We start from the raw sequence: 19,046 nt of genomic DNA, 5'->3' as shown, positions 1-19,046 counted from the left end.
TGGCCCGAGTTGATCCCTGAGAGCCTTTTCTGCAAGTATTGATCTCTGAGGAGAAATTAAGCTTTGTTTCCTGAGGTAATTTGGGATTTTTTTTTTTTCAAACTGCTTCTGACTGTTTGGGGGCCTTGAGAACTTACTTGAGTAACGAGAAATTGGACTCTGGGGTAGTCATCTGGCGGTTTTCAGTCTGGTGATTTTCATAGTCATTGGGCCTGATCCTTATGATGAATATGAAGTAAAATAACTTTAGGTAGTGAATTACATTGGAAACAGAAGTTTAAGGTTGGAAAGGGACTTCACTGACTATCTAATCCAACCCACTTACTTTTATAAAAAAGAGAATGGCCTCAGGAGGAAAAGTGATTTGCTCTGAGTTAAATTGCCAGTCAGTGGCAGAGACAACTCTAGAATCCTGATATTCTACCTCCTAGTTTTCAGTTCTTTGTATAATCATAATGCCCTTGGGTATGACAGAACACTAAAAACCAGTGCTTTCCAGTGGGAAGGCTGCCAGGAGACAGTCCAGGGAGTGCGTATCTGTTCTGGTTGTTTCTTAGAATGGGGGAAAGGCATTTTGGGGGTCAGAAAAGTTTAGTGTTGGCACAGTCGTAAGCCGAGTTATAGACATACTCCCTGCACCCATACAGGATGGTTTAAGAATTAAATAAATTTTCTGGGGCTTGGGGAGAAGTCAGGGTTCATTTTCTTCCTCTCCCCGCTTTTCTGCATGCATTTTTAAGTGTAGAGATGTACCCGCTTTCACTGCAGGAATATTAGCCTGAAAAGGTTTATCAGAAGTCAGTGTTACTTCCTGCTGACTTTGAGGATCAGATTAGTTGTGATCAACTTTCATAAAATGTGGCTGGAATTCAGTGTTGGATGATGAATCAGGAGCGGTTTGAGGCTTGGCTTTATGGGCAGCTAATTAAATATACAGTAGAGGTCTTGTCCCAGTAAGCTTTTTAATAAGCTTAGAAAAACTTCCTGAAATCCAGATTCTTTCCTTCCATCAGTTTAATGGGAGGAAAAACCCGTCTTCAGTGAACAGTTTCATGGGAGTACAAGCTATTGTAATACACAGGCAGTTTTCTACTCTCCTAATTAAAAAAATAAATCACAGCTACTTCTATATATATAATGTAGTATGTGTACAGTCTTCTGTTTATAGTTTTTCTTTTGCCTTTTGTGTTTAGGGCTTTATCATTTATGATTTACCTTTATATATTTTTTAAAATTTCAGAACAGTCCGTGAGGGAAGAAGGTAGATGTTTTTACTATATCATAGATGAAGAAAATAACACTCAGTTTGTGACCTCCTGAAATGATGAAGTATCAAGTGGCAGAAGGTGGTTTCCACTCTCCCAGTCTAGAGCTCTTTTCACTGTGTAATTTACTAGTATTGTGTGACTTTCACCAGTTTTTCCATGTCCTCTTTTAAAATATATATATATATATTTATTTATTTATTTAGGCCGCACTGGGTCTTAGCTGCAGTACATGGGATCTTTGTTGCGGCATGCAGGATCTTTAGCTGCGGCATGCATGTGGGATCTAGTTCCCTGACCAGGGATTGAAGCCAGGCCCCTGCATTGGGAGCGCAGAGTCTTACCCACTGGACCACCAGGGAAATCCCTGTTAATGTCCTCTTTTTAATCCAAGGTGTACCAGAGTTCATTTAGTTGTTATATTTCCCTAATTTCCTTTGGTCTGTTAACAGCGTCTTCTTCGTTCCTTGTTTTTGATGACTTTGATACTCTTGAGGAGTACTGGTCAGGTGGTTTGTAGAAAGCCTCTCAGTTTGAATTTGTCTGATGTTTTTCTCAGGATTACACTGGGTTTTAGGATTTGGAAGAATACTACAGACGGGAAGTGCCCTTCTGGTCACTTCGTCTCAGAGGGATTCATGGTATTAACACGGAACATCACTGGTGATGTTAAACTTCATCATGTGATTATGATTGCGTTTGCCAGTTTTCTCCACTGCAAAGTTACTGTTTTTCTCTTTTCTTACTTAATTCTTTGGAAGCAAGTCACCAAATCTAGTTTATCCTGGGGAGGGAGAGATTCAACTTCATTCCTGGAGAGGGGCTTATATATGTATGTTACAGAAATTCTTCTGTAGGAAAGTGTGTCTCTTTTATCCTATTTATCTGTTTATCTTTGTCGAATCATGTTCTTTTATCATTATGAACTCGTGTTTGTTTATTTTATACTTCGGTTATAATCTGATGCTAGTTTTTTTTTTTTTTTTTTTGTACAAGTTGTTCCACCCTGGGCGACTGGGGGCTGTTTGAGGTCCGCTCCTGTGTCCCTTTGACATGCCCTCATCCTTTTGTTTTTTGAACACTTCCGTACTTTCTGGCACTACAAGATGTTCCAGGCTCATCTTGTATTTTTCTTGCATAGGATCAGCCATTTCTCCAAGGAGCCCTGGTTCCTTTTATTTCTACTCACTTTATAGGTGTATGTTTTGTGCAAGTTATTTAACTTTTTAAAGTCTCAGCATCTTCATCTATAAAATAGTAATAATACCTCCCTCTCTTACTGGGTTGTTAATAAGAGACACTGTATATAAAAGTGGCAGTCTTACCACCTGACATTGTACTTGGGGAGGCTGTATGCACACACATGCACTGTGACTTGTGGGTCTGTGCCAGCTGCGTTGAGTAAGATACAGAGATTGAGGGTAAGCATAAACTCTTAGTTTTAAGAGTAAGTTAGGTCTGCTGAATCTAATACAGTTATATTCATAAACTCTTAGTTTTTTATGTCTGCTGAATGTTATACAATTGGCCATTGAATTTTGATGCTTTTAAAGTTACATTTTCTTAGTAGTTAATTTTTGTGGAATTTTACAAAAATTTTGGTTTCAGGTGAGTTTGAAATTAGGAAAAAAATAACCAGTTCTTTGCTATAGATTGTTTGAGAAGCTCTGTGCACTAGAGAACAGCATTCTTTATCAAACAGCTTGCTTGTGGAACAACTCACATAAACTCAGTATAAAATTAAAAGAAACAAATAAGACTCTGTCCCAGCAATTCTGTGGTGCTGTGAAATCTCTAGGCAGTGTGTGTTACTCAGTAACAAGCTCCCTGACAACAGTAGACCTTGTTTTGTTTCTCTGGAAGCCCATAACTTTGCAGGGATTCCTTAAATTTATCTGATAGAGAGATTTTTCTCTTTAAACATTATCAGCATAGGTATATAGAATTCAACTATTGCTTACAAGAGATTTTTTTTTTTATTAATGTGCACATTGTTTCTTCTCTTCCTGGCAGTACTGGTGAGAGTCTCATTAAGGAGAAATAAATTTACTTGTATTGCTTCTGTTTCTCAGCTAGTGAAGTCTACCAGATTTATTTTTTTAGTCAAATTAAAATACATTGTTTACCTAATTAGGAATAACTTGAAATGCATTTTTTTAAACCTCTTTTATGTTCAAATTGATGCTAATTTACGTAAACTAAAATTTGGAAGTATATATTATTTCTAAGATAATTAATTTCATATTTTAGATTTTGGGGCATGCTGTTTGCATGAAGCACTGTTTTCTGTTACTGATATCATACGTTTATAATAACTAAATGAATCTTGGAACATACTAAAGAAGTTTCTGATTTTGAACTTTTTAAGTACTTAAACTATAGAGCAGACTCTCAAACTAACCTAGACACACAAGTGTTTTACTGATTTGGAGGCAGGAAGATACTCTAGATGGCCCTTCAAGGTTTCTTCCAGGGCTTTGATATTAGCCTGTTTCATGTACTTATTGGGGGAAAAAAAAAAGAATGGTTTGACTTAAAAATGCAATTTTCTATTAGGAATTTATACTATGTTGTATGACTTCAGAAGAACCATATGGAATCGCTTAGGTCAGGTGTGGAACCATTTATCCTGTGCGCTGAGTTTTTGAATGTGGATATTTCCAGAATAGCTGTAGTGGCAACGCTAACTGTTAACCTTCTGCACCCGTGTAATGTGAGCCCGTCCTGTAGCTCTTTTCCGTTTCTTAGTGGAGGGCCCGTCTGAGGGGACAGGCTTTCTGGGTTAATACAGAGGTGCAGGCAGAAAGGGGGATGAGCTCGGGAGCATGTGCTCTCTCCTGACAGGATGGGGTGGGAGCTCTCTTGGCCTTGCAGTGCCGAAGCTCAGTGGCCTTTTATGCAGAACTGTGGTCAGCGGCCTGCCCAGGGACATGAGCGTTGGGGGTGGAGGTGCTTAGCGGTGGATGGAGGCATCCCTTTCCCTAGAGCCGTGCTTCCAGTGGTACAGGGTGCTGGGGAAAAACTAAAAGAAATAGCGCACTTCTTTTCATGCACAGCTGGAACTCTCTTTCTACATGCAGAGGAGAATGAAGTATTCCTTTGGGGTATTTGATACTTTGCGTAAGTTTGGCCGTGGAGACAAGGGCATGACCATTGCTGCAAGTTGTGTGGGTGCTTAGGGAAGTGTGTTGAGAGAGAGTATGTGTGGTTTTTTCATTATAAGACTTGGACTAAAGCCAAAATACATGAGGAATCCATGTTTCTCTTTGCCTAGTGCTGTCCCCTCCTGGGCCACATTTCTATGAAGGTCATCACTGCCAAATTAGAAAGTTTGAGGGACTGTGACCATTTCATTCATCAGTGTAAATCAGCCCTGTATTTGGTGTTACAAGTATTTGGTCCACAGATCGACGCAGAGAAGAGCGGCAGTGATTTCTTTTTAAGCTAGTTGAAAAAAAAAAAAAATACCAAGACTGTTTTGTTAGGTATGTTGGCAAAAGGATGTGTATTTCCATTTTAAGGGAGACCTTACAAACAAAAGTTTAAATTTTTTTCCCTCAGCAGTGCTTAACTTCCAAATGTATATAATTTTCTTAGATTGATAAAGGAAGCTGGCAAACAAGATCCAGAGCTGGCTTACATCAGCAGCAATTTTATAACTGGACATGGCATTGGAAAGAATCAGCCTCGTAACAAACAGATGGAAGCAGAATTCAGAAAACAGGAAGAGGTAACCTAAGTTCAAATAATTGTACAGTAACAATTTTCAGAACATATACAAACTTTGCCCATAGAAACTTCCTTTCTTTATAGTTCCTCTGCATTTTTTTGGTAATATAGAGTACTCGTTCATATAGAAACTAGCCGTCTCCTTTGCGGTAGCTGTATAGTGATTCATACGTTGAGAATCTATCTGGAAAATCAGTTCTGTGTCTTAATTGCCATCACCCATTTTGTTTTCCTTTATTGGGCTGATGGCACACAACTGCATTTTATAGAAAAAGAAAGCTTGTGTAAACTTAACTCCTGTTGACTCCATACGACTCTGAAGCAACAAACTGAAATTTTTTCCTAGAAAGTGTTTTGTTTTCTACTTAAAGTCCTGCCTTGGTTGAATCCTTTAAAAATAACAATATATTTTAAAGATTTTGGCCTAATTTTTTTTATGCTTTTTAAGATTTTGATATAGGAAATAGCATTGTAAAGATGCTAAAACTTAATATAGTGTTCCAGCTTGCAAATAAAAACTTTTTATTTAAAATTTGTTATTTAACTTAAAAGTAGCAGAATAATTCACATTGAAGTCATTTCTATGTGATAGCTCTGATAATATTCCAAGTTTGGGGAGTCTAATAGCCAGAGTCTGACAGATCAGTTTAAAACCCAACTTACTTTCGTATTTAACTTATTCTGGGTTGGGAAATGATGTTACCTTAAATCTAGGATGAAAAAATTTTTCACTTAAAAAAAAATCATTTCTGATCCCTTAAATGTGTCCCAAGATGCCAGAAAATAAGTAATGCTTTGCTTGTAATTTTTAATTCCAAGTGATTTAGGGATTTTAGTGAAAGAGTTTTGACATCTTTGGAGGGATGTTGGCACAAACTCACAGCCATAAGATCCCATTACGGAGGCTCAGAATGCAACAGGACTCCAGAAGTGGATTCGTTTGGTCACTTTGGTTATTAAAGAAACCAGCACCTTCATCTTGAAGGCTGTGATTTGTCTGTGGGTGCTTCTGTGAAATAGAAAGGCACTTTGTTTTTCAAGTCATGTTCAGTTGAAAATGTCATGTGTTCATGCGTCTCGACTTTTGTGTGATGTTGTCATCCTCTTTAGCCTGGCCTGGACTAAGCGTGCTCAGAGTATTGTCAGAAATGACAGTTGTCCCTTAATTTTACTACATTGTTTTCTTTGGAAAATTTCTTAGAATTGCTATCCTTGGTGGATTTTTTTCAGGTACTTAGGAAGTTTCGAGCACATGAAACCAACCTGCTTATTGCAACAAGTATTGTGGAGGAGGGTGTTGACATACCGAAATGCAACTTGGTGGTTCGTTTTGATCTGCCCACAGAGTATCGATCCTATGTTCAATCTAAGGGAAGAGCAAGGGCACCGATCTCTAATTATGTAATGTTAGCAGATACAGACAAAATAAGAAGTTTTGAAGAGGACCTGAAAACATACAAAGCTATTGAAAAGGTAAGATTCATGTGTTACCTTTAAGTTGTTTTCATGTGTTTAGAAATAGTTTTTTCTTCAGAGAATAGTCTCAACAGAGCTGTGCAGTGTGTACACTGTTAGAAAGTTGAGGGTAATTACACAGAGCCAGCAGTATTTTACAGTAAAATAGCAGTGAAAATGGTCATATGGATTATTGGGGAAGAAGACCTGGAAAGTGTACTGTTTATGTGGACAGTGTAGTAACAGTTGATTGTTTGAGATGCACAGTGATTTGAGAGTGATGACATAGCCCCTATACTCATGAAAGACTGGGGATCGTGTGTGTGTGTGTGTGTGTGTGTGTGTGTGTGTGTGTGTGTGTGTGTGTGTGTGTGTGTGTGTGTGTGTGTGTGTGTGTGTGTGTGTGTGTGTAGGTAGGTAGGTAGGTAGGTAGGTAGGTAGGTAGGTAAGTACAGTACCTTTTAAGCCTTGTTACCTGTATGGGGAACTTCTCCACATGATTGGAGCTGGAAAGGATTAATTAGGAGAAATTTTCAGCAGCAGGCAAATGTGGAGTATTGAAGTGTATTTAGGAGAGATGTTTCATGTCAAGAGAGCTTTTTCTGTAGGTACAGAAGCAGACAACTAATGGCAGAAAAAGCATTTGTTCTCATAAATTCTGTTTTTAAAATGTTCAGATCTTGAGAAACAAATGTTCCAAGTCAGTTGATACCGGTGAGACTGACATTGAGCCTGTTGTGGATGATGATGATGTTTTCCCACCATATGTGTTGAGGCCCGATGATGGTGGTCCACGAGTCACAATCAACACGGCCATTGGACACATCAATAGGTATGGCATCAAATCATTTGCATGGAAAGCCTGTGAGAATTGCTAGATTTAAGTCTAAACCTATAAGTATTGTGTCGTTTACTTTTTGCAAACAATCACCAGTCTTTCTACTTAGGGCCTGTGATACTTTGATGAGAGAAGGAAAAGAAGTTGCTTTTTTTTGTTCATTGTTCTTTTTTGTCAGAAGGCAAAACCAGTGTTGCATAGTAATAAATGTTTAGTTCTCATTGGCAAGGCTGACATAATGAAGGCATCTGTATTTTAATTAGATTGAAATTAATTTTGCAACACTCACTCTTCTTTTATAAATCTTGAAACTTGTTTTGTGTCATGAATGTTGGTGGATATTGAATTTTCCATTAGCAGTAATGGAAGATTATGATAAATTAACCTTTTTTTTTTTTTTTTTGAGTATGTTCTGTTTTACTTTGTCCTGAGTTGGTGATAACATTTCCAAGAACTAAGAAAAGCAGATACCTAGCTGGATTATGTAGCAGGATAAATTTTGTGCAGAGGCAAAATAAAGGAGCAGAAAACATAAGATTTTCTTTTTCACTTTTTATTTTGAAACAATCTTAGACTCTAAAATATTGCAAGAGTACTACAGAGAACTCACATATACCCTTCACCCAGAGAGACCCATTCAAGTTTCACGAGAATGTTCTTGGAGTGAAAGGGTCCAGTCCAGGATCGTGGGTTGTACCCACTTTCCTCATCTCTCTGGTCTCCTTCAACCTGGAACCATTCTTCAGTCTTTCCTTGACTTTAATGACCTTGAAACTTCGGAAGATGACAGGCCAGTCATTTCTCAATTTGGGTTTATTTGATATTTTCTCATGATTAGACCCAGGTTATGTGTTTTCGGCCAGCATATCATGGAAGTGATGCTGCGTTCCTTTCATTCTCTCTAACGGGGTCACTCAGTGTTTTATTTGTCCTCTTACTATGGTGGTGACTTTGATCACTTACGTAAGGTCTGCCCGCTTTCTCTACTGTAAAGTTGCCTTTTTCCCCTTTATAATTAGTGACTATTTCATGGGGAGATATTTTGAGATTATATGAAATTTATTCCTCTTCCCAGTTTCACTCATCAGTGTCAGTACTCAATTGATATTTCTTGCCTGAATTGATTATTTCTGTGATGTCTGCAAAATGGTGGTTTTCTGATTGCATTATTCTTTCTGTATTTATTGTCATTTTACTGTGAGGAAGAGCTTTCTCTTCTCTCCGTTTATTTGTTCCTTTTATTTTTTTATCCAATGTGAATTAATGGGCTCCTGTTTTATTCAGTCATTTATAGTCTTCTACTATCATTTATTTTGTTGTTAAAATTGTGTAAAATTTGGCTGGTGGGGGCGCCTTCATTCTAGCTTCTATGTCTTTTTAGCATGTCACTATTATTCTTTGAACATTTCTGTATTTTATGGCACACTAAGATGTTCTAGACTCATAATTTCCCTGCCCCAGCCTAGATATTGGCTATTTCTCCGAAAGGTCCTGGTTCCTGTTAGTGGAGAATGAGTCGTGTTTAGAAACCAAGATCTGCGCACTCAGTGTGTTCACTGCCTCGGGAGTATTACTGCTACCAGGCTGTTGAGTAGATGGAGCTAGAAAATGTTTATACCTATTCACATACACGTTTACATAAACATTTGTATAAATACACGTTTGTAGTTATTTCTGTACCTGACTACCTGTCTGCTGTTAACTCCATTTTTTAGTATGACACCAGAGGGTTTATTCTAGCTTCCCTTTTTTCCATCTTTGTTCCTGGCTTTTTTAATAGTGAGGAATCGAATTCCCATTGTCCTCAAAATAATTACTTGACTGTTCAGTCTCCCTATATGTAGCAGTCTGCAGGGCTGCCGCCATGTTTAGGTGCCCTCATTGCACAGGTCCGGACCTTGCAGGGTTGCTGCCCATTCCGCTGCCCTCCTTGCATGCGTCCTGGCCCCCACGGGGTTGGCTTCCTGTCCCAGCACGCTCCTGACTTGGGCCCCAGCTCCCTCGAGGCTGGCTTCTTGCCCTGCTTGCAGTGCTCTCCTTGTGCTGCCGCTGGGTGGTCGTCTTGTTCTGCTGCCCTCCTTTGTGTGAACACTGGGCCCGCTTCTGATGCCTTCCTTGCATAGACCCCAGTAGTTGGGGGCAAATGTAAGATCATTAAGGAACAAACACTGGCAGTTTATTCCCTTAACGGATTCTGAACAATACTTTCTGCACAGTCCAGACATAGCACTAGACGTATATGGCTATTTATATTCAAATTTCAATTTTAGTGAAAATTAAATAAAGTAAAAAATTTAGTTCTTTAGCTGCCCTTGCCACATTGCACGTGCTCAGTGGCCTCCCTGTCAGACAGCACAGATACAGAAAGAACATCATTGCAGAACGTTCCATTATGTATATAAATGTACTGTTCCATCTTATTGAAAGTTTGAAGCAGTGAAGCTCAGACTCCACATATAAATACCAATCCAGTAGAGGGGAAGAGGGGCATAAAAAAACCAAACTTTAGAATGTGAATATCAGTAAAAATTTTTTCCTCTGTTTCTCAGTTGTAGACTCAGCATCAGAATTTCTTTTTCTTCACAGATACTGTGCTAGATTACCAAGTGATCCGTTTACTCACCTGGCTCCTAAATGTAGAACCCGAGAGTTGCCTGATGGTACATTTTATTCAACTCTTTATCTGCCAATTAACTCACCTCTTCGAGCCTCCATTGTTGTAAGTTTAGAAAAAGAAATGATTGTGCCTTAAAATATGTCATTAATGGATTTGTTTTCAGCTTCTCTAAGGCTATTCAAGTTACAGGTAAATTTGGCTTTAAATCTACTTTAAAAAGTAAATTTGTAAATCTCTTTTGTAGTCAACTATATGTTCAAATCTTCAATAGACTATATAATTTGTTGACTCCCAGAATTAGATTAGATGACCTCTGAAGTTTCCTTTAAGATCTTACTACTATAAACATTTCTGGCAGAATCACTGAGCTGTGGCTTAGATACTTATAGTGACACAGAATTCATTAAATGCAGCTGGGTTGCTCTAGTTATTTTGTTGTTGACTTGAAAATCAGCCTTTGTGTAACTGCTATCCTTAGTCTCAATACTGATATATTAAATTCTTACTAAAATTTAAATTCATCAAACTTGTAAAATCTTAGTTATAACTATGTAGGTTTTACTGGGCAGGCTTTTTTAAAAAAAATTAATTAATTAATTTATTTTTGGCTGCGTTGGGTCTTCGTCGCTGCGCACAGACTTTCTCTAGTTGCTGCGAGTGGGGGCTTCTCTTGTTGCAGAGCACGGGCTCTAGGCGCATGGGCTTCAGTAGTTGTGGCACGCGGGCTCGGAAGTTGTGGCTCGCAGGCTGTAGAGCACAGGCTCAGTAGTTGTGGTGCACGGGCTTAGTTGCTCCGCAGCATGCGGGATCTTCCCGGCCCAGGGCTCGAACCCGTGTCCCCTGCATTGGCAGGCGGATTCTTAACTGCTGTGCCACGTGGGAAGCCCTGGGCAGGATTTTTAAAGATGGCTCTTCAAATTATGGAGATTAGGATTTTTTAAAACTTGCTGACGTTTTTCAGAATGAAACTTTGTTCTGGTAAATTTCAACTTTAAAGATTTCGGGGTAGAGGTTTCATATATGTTTTACGCACTAATGATAATACAGCTTCTTGCATATATAATGGGCACCTTTTTTGTTACTTTCAGGGTCCCCCAATGAGCTGCATACGATTGGCTGAAAGAGTCGTAGCTCTCATTTGCTGTGAAAAACTGCACAAAATTGGTAAGAGTGTTGGAAAGGCACATGTAAATAAAAATAAAGTTAAAAACACTGTAAAACAAAAGCACATCAAGGGCTTTATAGGTGCCTAAGGATTTTGCGGGCTGTGAACTTGTTGCTCTTGGTGTGCTTTGGTGAAGATAGATGTAAGTGTGATGTAACTGAAGATCCTGTGTAAGATGGAGGAGCTCTGTTTTCCACAGCTTAACAGCTACAATTTATTTGCTCCCATTTCCTGACCTCTTTTCAGTATAGAAATACATAAAAAGGTCTTCTAGTAACTGTTGAATCATGAACTTTGTGTTTTGTGTTTTAATGTATCGGTCTCAAATTAGTCTCTGTTAGTGTACAAATTAAAACTTTTTTTTTTAATGGGAAGACTCGTTTTCCAGTGGCATTTGTAAAGGGATGACGTGTGCTATTTTTCTGTTCATGTTTTTATTTTTTAATCTTAGAACAGAATTTATAATCCTGATCATACTGAATATACAAATGTCAAAATAGACTTTGCTTTAAGTATCACATCTGATAACTTTCGTATTTTTAAAAGCACAGATGCTTTAGTTTTCATGACTTTTCCAGTTGCTTCCTAACATAGTGCTGTTCTGGATTATTCACTGATGAGTTAGAGAGGCAAAATCAGGATTGTTTGTTAATTCTCTTTAAATTTCTTAGGCGAACTGGATGACCATTTGATGCCAGTTGGGAAAGAGACTGTTAAATACGAAGAAGAGCTTGATTTACATGATGAAGAAGAGACCAGTGTTCCAGGAAGACCAGGCTCCACAAAACGAAGACAGTGCTACCCAAAAGCAGTTAGTATTGGTTAGAACTGAGCAAAAATCTACCCTTTCTGACTTTATTTCTTGCTGTATCAAGTCCAGATTCCTTTGCTTGGCTTCCCCAAACCCTTGTAATTTTGCTCCCTCTGGATCTCAGCTCATTTCCCTCCCTCGTTCACAGCTTCTCTCAGATCAGCCCCTTTGCTGCCATGTGTACACTGTGTACTCTTTCTCATTTCAGACATTGCTTTTGTTTTTCTTCTCAAAACGATTCCTGGACTCATCTATCAGATTCTATCCAGAGTGCATTAATTTCATTTAAAGAGACGTTCTTTGTTTCATTCACTTTAGTGTCAGTGTTCTTGCTTTACCTTATGTTTGGAGCTAAAACATAGAGGGTGTGTATGATAAAACAGGCAAGTGCCCATCCAGATGAGGGGCACACCAGCAGGTGTAAGCACAGTTAGGATGTGGCTTGACTGGAGTTAAAATTAGTTTTTTCAATGTATTGTGTCTAGCTGGATCTGTGGCGTAGTTCTAGCTGTAACCATACTGGGCTGAAGTACTTATTTAAAAAACATTTGTCAATATTTTTACCTTATAAAAACCCCAAACAGAAGCAAAAATTTGCTGTGTACTTTAATCTTGGCCTAAATGTATGATTTTTTTTTGTTGTATTTTTGCAGTTTTATTGAGTTTTTACTTTTTTAAAAAAGTTTGCGCCCAGCTAAGCATTTTCAAGATTCAAAATCATGTCAGTTTTTCAAAACTCATGAATTAAGTTATCCGATTTTCTGAAATGCTTATTTCCTCATATCCCATTTTCCTGCTCTAACATTTATCCTAGATTACTGGACTAGTTTCATATGACATCATATGTTATCACCAATAAGTGTTTTGAGAAGCATAGTACTGCTTTGCATCCTGTTTAATTAATAGGTGCATTCTGTATTATCTGATATTCTATTAACTATAACTATCCCATAGCCAGCATTTCTGTACCTTTTAACTGTGGACATAATTATTTATGTTATTGAGGCTCAGAAACTGCAAGACTCTTGGGTGAGGTTGTATGATTATTGAAAGTTTAGAAGCAATCTTAGTTTAAGTCATGGTTTACTCCTTCAATGATATGGCCATTAAAAAATGATGCTGATTTGTATTGACCCTGAAAGATGTTCTCATTGTAGGAACTGGACATAAAAATCAGGTTATGATACAGTCTTTGTTTTGTGATTCCATTTGTAATGAAAAATATGTATGTGTATATATTTATATACATTTATTCTGGAATGTATACATTTATTCCAGAAAAAGTCTGGAAGATGATACAGTATATCACAGTGTTAATAAAGGTTATCTTTGAGTTTCAGGATTACATGGGATTTTAAAAATTTGGCTACCTTTATTTTCTGGTATTCTACAAGTGAGTAAAGACTAAGAAACCCAAGAAAGAAAAGAGTTTGTTCTCTAGTCAAAAGAAATAGATCAAATGCACAGTATTGTGTTGAAAGACCCTGCAGTGTTTGATGGTTTTATATGCTTTTGCAGACCCAGAAGTGCCGACTCTCCAGTGAGGTTAAGAAATTAGGTCTCCTGCCTTGGATATTTTCTCAGTTTTCTCTCATCAGCTTTTAGTAAAGCCAGGAATAAATTTGTTACCTTGCCAACATCTGGAAAAGAGGTTAATACACTTGAACTTGATGCTTAATTTTTCTTTCCAATCCCAGATTCCAGAATGTTTGAGGGATAGCTACCCCAAGCCCGATCAGCCTTGTTACTTGTATGTGATAGGAATGGTTCTAACGACACCTTTACCTGATGAACTCAACTTTAGAAGGCGGAAGCTTTATCCCCCTGAGGATACCACAAGATGCTTTGGAATACTGACAGCCAAACCCATACCTCAGGTAGACGTTTCATAATAACTGTTTATGTTGAACTGTCTTGTTCTTTTTTTAAAAAGGAAAAGCTACTTTAACTATCTTCTGTTACCTCAGAATGTTTAATATTTTAAAATTAAGGTACCTCTTCTGTTCCCCCGATACAAAACACCATTCCTTTTCTGAAGTTAAATGTTTGTAATGGACTGAAACATCTGCTAACCTTGGGGCTGCGTTCTTTTTCTTTTTGTTAAGATTCCGCACTTTCCTGTGTACACACGCTCTGGAGAGGTTACCATATCTATTGAGTTGAAGAAGTCCGGTTTCACATTATCTCTACAAATGCTTGAGTTGATTACAAGACTTCACCAGTATATATTCTCACATATTCTTCGGCTTGAAAAACCTGCACTAGAATTTAAACCCACAGACGCTGACTCAGCATACTGTGTTCTACCTCTTAACGTTGGTAAGAAGGACCCAGACTCTAAAAGGTTTCTGTAAACTAGCTCAAAAGTGAAACTATTGCTTAACAATGAGCTCATTGTACATACTACAGAAATATCTTTGGTAACTCTGCATTAGACACATGTAATGAATGTATAGCTTGAGTAAAGATCTTACCTGTATTATTGTCTTTTAACAAGCTAAAGGGTCTTTTTCTTTCCTAAGTTAATGACTCCAGCACTTTGGACATTGACTTTAAATTCATGGAAGATATTGAGAAATCTGAAGCTCGCATAGGCATTCCCAGTACAAAGTATTCAAAAGAAACTCCCTTTGTTTTTAAATTAGAAGATTACCAAGATGCAGTTATCATTCCAAGGTAAGATTTTAAGTGGAAGGCTAAGTGGTGGTGATACTTCGTTTCAGAAGATTCCCTTGTTCATATGGGGAATGTAAGTGACCTGTGACTTTGGCATTGACGTTACTAACAGAAAATATAGGTATCTCTTCATGGTGGACCTGTTCTCTCCAGTTGACTTACTTAAAAAACAAAACCCAAAACACTGTTGATGAAGGGATTTTCCTTTGTGAAGGTCAGAGCATCTGGATGATGTTGATAGGCTTTCTTCTTAAAACCTCCATCCTTTTAATCCCCAAAGTCTTAAAGAATTTGGGTGTAAGTAATAGTTTATTAGAATTGTTAAAAGGCATAGTGTTATTAAGTTCAGTGAAAACAGTAAATTACTATGCTTTGTTTCTTATTTTGTAAAAATTTAGGGGATGGAGTTTTTAAGCAATAAAATTAAACATTGCACTTTTTAAAGAATTAAAGTCCTGGCTGCAATTCAGTCTTTGGTTTTTGTTTTTGTTTTCTTTTTTCTTTGTGTACTTCAAAGCCATATTTTAAATGTTAGCTAACACCAACCTATCAATATCATAAATGGCACAGTAATACATTTTATGTGGCAAGTGTCTTTCATGTTTAGCGTTAGTAATATACAAAGTATTTACTTGGTTGTTTAGATATTGAAAGTTTTCTATACTATTTATACTGATGAAATTAAGAGATATTTAAAGGTGCCATTTAGCTTTCATGTGTTATCAAAGTATAGATATTTAGAACAAGGACAGTAGTAAAATAGGGGAAAAGGGGGAGTCAGTTTTTACTTGATCTAAATATAGTTCTTCTTGTCTTAAATCCACTTGAAATATATTATTTAGAATTGAAGTTTCATTAATGTTATTTATTTTTAACCTTTTTGAACTCTTTAAAATCAAATAATTTGCATTTCCGTATTAAAAGCAGTTGTGTTTTGAGAATAGTTGATTTAAATCAGAAAGTCACTGATTGTTTTTCCTTTTTAGATATCGCAATTTTGATCAGCCTCATCGATTTTATGTAGCTGATGTGTACACTGATCTTACCCCCCTGAGTAAATTTCCTTCCCCTGAATATGAAACTTTTGCAGAATATTATAAAACAAAGTATAACCTTGACCTGACCAATCTCAACCAGCCGCTGCTGGATGTGGACCACACATCTTCAAGGTAAAGGAGCTCTAGAAGTGACATTTTGATTTTACTTGTGGCATTATTTCCAGAGGTCAGTAGGCAGATGTGGAGGTTCACAGTCCACACAGCCCACCTGTATGTGGGCTCTGAACTCAGGAGGTCCTTTGCACACAGAGTTGCCTAGAGTGTGGCACAGCGGTATGCAGTTTAAATGAGCTCTTCAGGTGACTTGTACGCACACAGAAGTTTTAGAGCCACTTTGTGGGTGTACTTGTTTTTGTCTGTTTGATAAAATTATTTTGAAATTTTTATAGACTGAATCTTTTGACACCTCGCCATTTGAATCAGAAGGGGAAAGCTCTTCCTCTAAGCAGTGCTGAAAAGAGGAAAGCCAAATGGGAAAGTCTGCAGAATAAACAGGTAGTGAGTTAATTGTTACTAGCATAACTTAATGTTTTGAAAGATTAGTTTGAATTTTATTTTATCAAGTGCATTGAGTGATTTGTGAGGTTTTTGGAAGTTGCCCAACCCTTAGGTTTTGTTTGGCTTTAATTAATATGATGTATTGACTTCCATTTGAATGTCTTTTTGGTAAGTGTCAGAGGTTTGGCTTTCATACTTGATCCACTGATAGCAATTATATCATGAAATCATCCATGTAAATCCTAGGATAAATCCCATTTTCCTTAAAGGATTATTTTAAAAAATATTTTTAAGATTTTTTGCTAGTGTTTATGATTTTTGTCTTTCTTCATTAGTGAAATTGGTCTTAAGTTTTATTTTTTCTTCTCTTGTGTGCTTGCTTTCTATTTGTCTATCCACAATTTATATTTATCCCATTTTGCTTACTCAAAGATACTGGTTCCAGAACTCTGTGCTATACATCCAATTCCAGCATCACTGTGGAGAAAAGCGGTTTGTCTCCCCAGCATACTTTATCGCCTTCACTGCCTTTTGACCGCAGAGGAGCTAAGAGCGCAGACAGCCGGCGACGCTGGTGTGGGAGTGAGGTCACTGCCCGCGGATTTTAGGTACGCCTGTGCTGTGGGCCAGGAAGAGCTCGGCTCGTGAGGTCCTGCTGGCAGAGGAGCGGAATTGAGTTCACATTTTAATTGTATGTAGAATAATTTTTAAAAGATTAGAAAGAAAACATGGATGCCTATCTGATACGTGAAATAAATGCATCGTTTGACTCATAAGTGAAAATCTATACATTGGGTCTATGAGTCTAAAGTTCTTGGGAAGTTACAGCCAGAGAGGAGAGCCTGAGGTCAAAAACAGTCATTCCCCCTTCAGAGATGGCAGTTAAAGTGAAAATGAAAACCATTGTTTGCCACTGCTGACATTTTAAGACGCTTCCTTTTTTACAAAATCAAATGTACATGAAAGAGCAATTGCCTCTGTGTGGCCTTTGTCTTCGTTATTTTCTTCTCACCTGTCAGTCTCTGCATTCTAAAGAAATTAGCCAGTTGGCAAGACCAAGATGGTTCAGGAAATGGGGAACTTTATAAGAGCAATGATCACGCCTACATTTATTGAGTACTTACTACAGCGTCAGACACTGGCTTAAATGCTGTAGCTCATGTCAGATGATTTCATTGTTAGGATCCTGTGGCGTAAGAGGTGTTAGTTCCTCTTCCAGGTGTGGCAGCTGAGGTACAGAGACGTGACGTAAGTTGTCCCAGGTTACCCAGCTAGTTACCTGGCTGGCCTCGGGTCCCAGCCCTCGCAGTCGGTGGCTCTAGGTCCCGTAGGCTGGCCCCAGGCTTCATGAGCTAAGCCCCACACTGTGCAGAGACCCATGTCCCACTTGATGGTTTACACTGTGCAGAGTTCCAGGTGTGTTGGTTTCTGCCTTGGAAACTTATTTATCTTCTAAGGTAGGAATATATTTATAGGGATCTTCATTTATTTAACTTTTACTCAAATTGCTCTTGCTCTCAGCCTAGCCTTTTTGAAGGATCTGATGAAAAGTTATAAAAATGTCTTTGCAGATACCCCAACTTAGACTTCGGGTGGAAAAAATCTATTGACAGCAAGTCTTTCATCTCAGTTGCCAACTCCTCTTCGGCTGAAAATGAGAATCACTGTAAGCACAGCACAACTGTCGTCCCTGAAAAAGCTGCACATCTAGGTGCTACTAGAACCTCCTGTCTAGAAAATCATGACCAAATGTCTGTGAACTGCAGAACGTTGTTCGAGTCACCTGCTAAGCTCCAAATTGAAGTTTCAACAGATCTTACAGCAGTCAATGGTCTTTCTTACAATAAAAACCTTGCCAACGGCAGTTACGATTTAGCTAACAGAGACTTTTGCCAAGGAAACCATCTGAATTACTACAAGCAGGAAATACCTGTACAACCAACTACCTCATATCCCATTCAGAATTTATACAATTACGAGAACCAGCCCCAGCCCAGCGATGAATGTACTCTACTGAGTAATAAATACCTTGATGGAAATGCTAACCAATCTACCTCAGATGGAAGTCCCGCGATGGCCGCCGTGCCTGGTACTACAGAGACTGGTAAGGCGCTCACGGACAGGACGGCTTCTGAGCAGAGCCCTTCTCCCGGGTACTCCTCGAGAACGCTTGGCCCAAACCCTGGACTTATTCTTCAGGCTTTGACCCTGTCAAATGCTAGTGATGGATTTAACCTGGAGCGGCTCGAAATGCTTGGCGACTCCTTTCTAAAGCATGCCATCACCACGTATCTCTTTTGCACTTATCCTGATGCTCACGAGGGCCGCCTTTCCTATATGAGAAGCAAAAAGGTAAGAAAGCGTCCTTTGATTTTGAGCAGTTACACTATTCGGCGTGTATAAAAGTGGTTTCAGGCATCGGATAGATTTCAGAGGATGAGGAAAGTGTTGCTGCAGGGATCGCCACACCCGACAGGGCAGCTGGAGCCTCCTCTGTACCCGCGTGGGAGTGACACTAAATTTAGTGTGGAATTAAGATTGAGGGAAGAAAAGTAACGAAGATAAATATTTAAATGATGATAAAAGAGGTGTCAAGGCGCCATGCACCTGCTTGACAAGTAACACACAAAACTGCTAAGCGCTCAGAAGGAAGGAGTATCACTTGTGATCGGGGGGGGCGTTAACAGAAGAGGTGCGTTTGTAGTGTGTAAACAGGGAACATATGGCAGAGCGTGTCAGGACTCGGTGAATAAACTGTGGAAAAAGTGTGGAAAGATCCGAGCAAAGACTTAAAAAGGCGGGTGGGCTGAAGCTGTATTATGGAGGATCTTCAGTGCCAGGCTAAAGAGTCGGCACTGTTTTGAATGAGGTGCACGTTGAGGGTACTCCTTGTGTAAGGGACTATTAATATTAATAAAGCGGTAGTTTAAGTGG

At 38.5% G+C, this 19,046-nt stretch overlaps 1 protein-coding gene across 8 annotated transcripts in view; it reads left to right on the top strand.

Moving 5' to 3' along the window:
- DICER1 (dicer 1, ribonuclease III) overlaps nt 1-19,046 on the top strand; it is a 75,029-nt gene that overhangs the window by 39,594 nt on the left and 16,389 nt on the right. For all 8 annotated transcript variants that reach the window (XR_014293949.1, XM_082619720.1, XM_082619719.1 and 5 more), the window contains 13 exons: nt 4,863-4,995; nt 6,225-6,467; nt 7,127-7,281; nt 9,874-10,006; nt 10,993-11,068; nt 11,741-11,880; nt 13,578-13,757; nt 13,986-14,199; nt 14,403-14,556; nt 15,543-15,725; nt 16,004-16,109; nt 16,545-16,720; nt 17,684-18,464. Coding sequence is in view for 7 of the 8 variants with exons in the window: in XM_082619720.1 (XP_082475846.1) it covers nt 4,863-4,995; nt 6,225-6,467; nt 7,127-7,281; nt 9,874-10,006; nt 10,993-11,068; nt 11,741-11,880; nt 13,578-13,757; nt 13,986-14,199; nt 14,403-14,556; nt 15,543-15,725; nt 16,004-16,109; nt 16,545-16,720; nt 17,684-18,464 (2,674 nt within the window). In the remaining variant the exon portion in view is untranslated. The remainder of the gene's footprint in view (nt 1-4,862; nt 4,996-6,224; nt 6,468-7,126; nt 7,282-9,873; nt 10,007-10,992; nt 11,069-11,740; nt 11,881-13,577; nt 13,758-13,985; nt 14,200-14,402; nt 14,557-15,542; nt 15,726-16,003; nt 16,110-16,544; nt 16,721-17,683; nt 18,465-19,046) is intronic.

The sequence above is a fragment of the Mesoplodon mirus genome (genome assembly GCF_964341445.2).
Source record: "Mesoplodon mirus genome assembly, chromosome: 4".
Taxonomy (NCBI): Eukaryota; Metazoa; Chordata; class Mammalia; order Artiodactyla; family Ziphiidae; genus Mesoplodon; species Mesoplodon mirus.
This window is presented reverse-complemented; position numbering and strand designations above follow the sequence as displayed.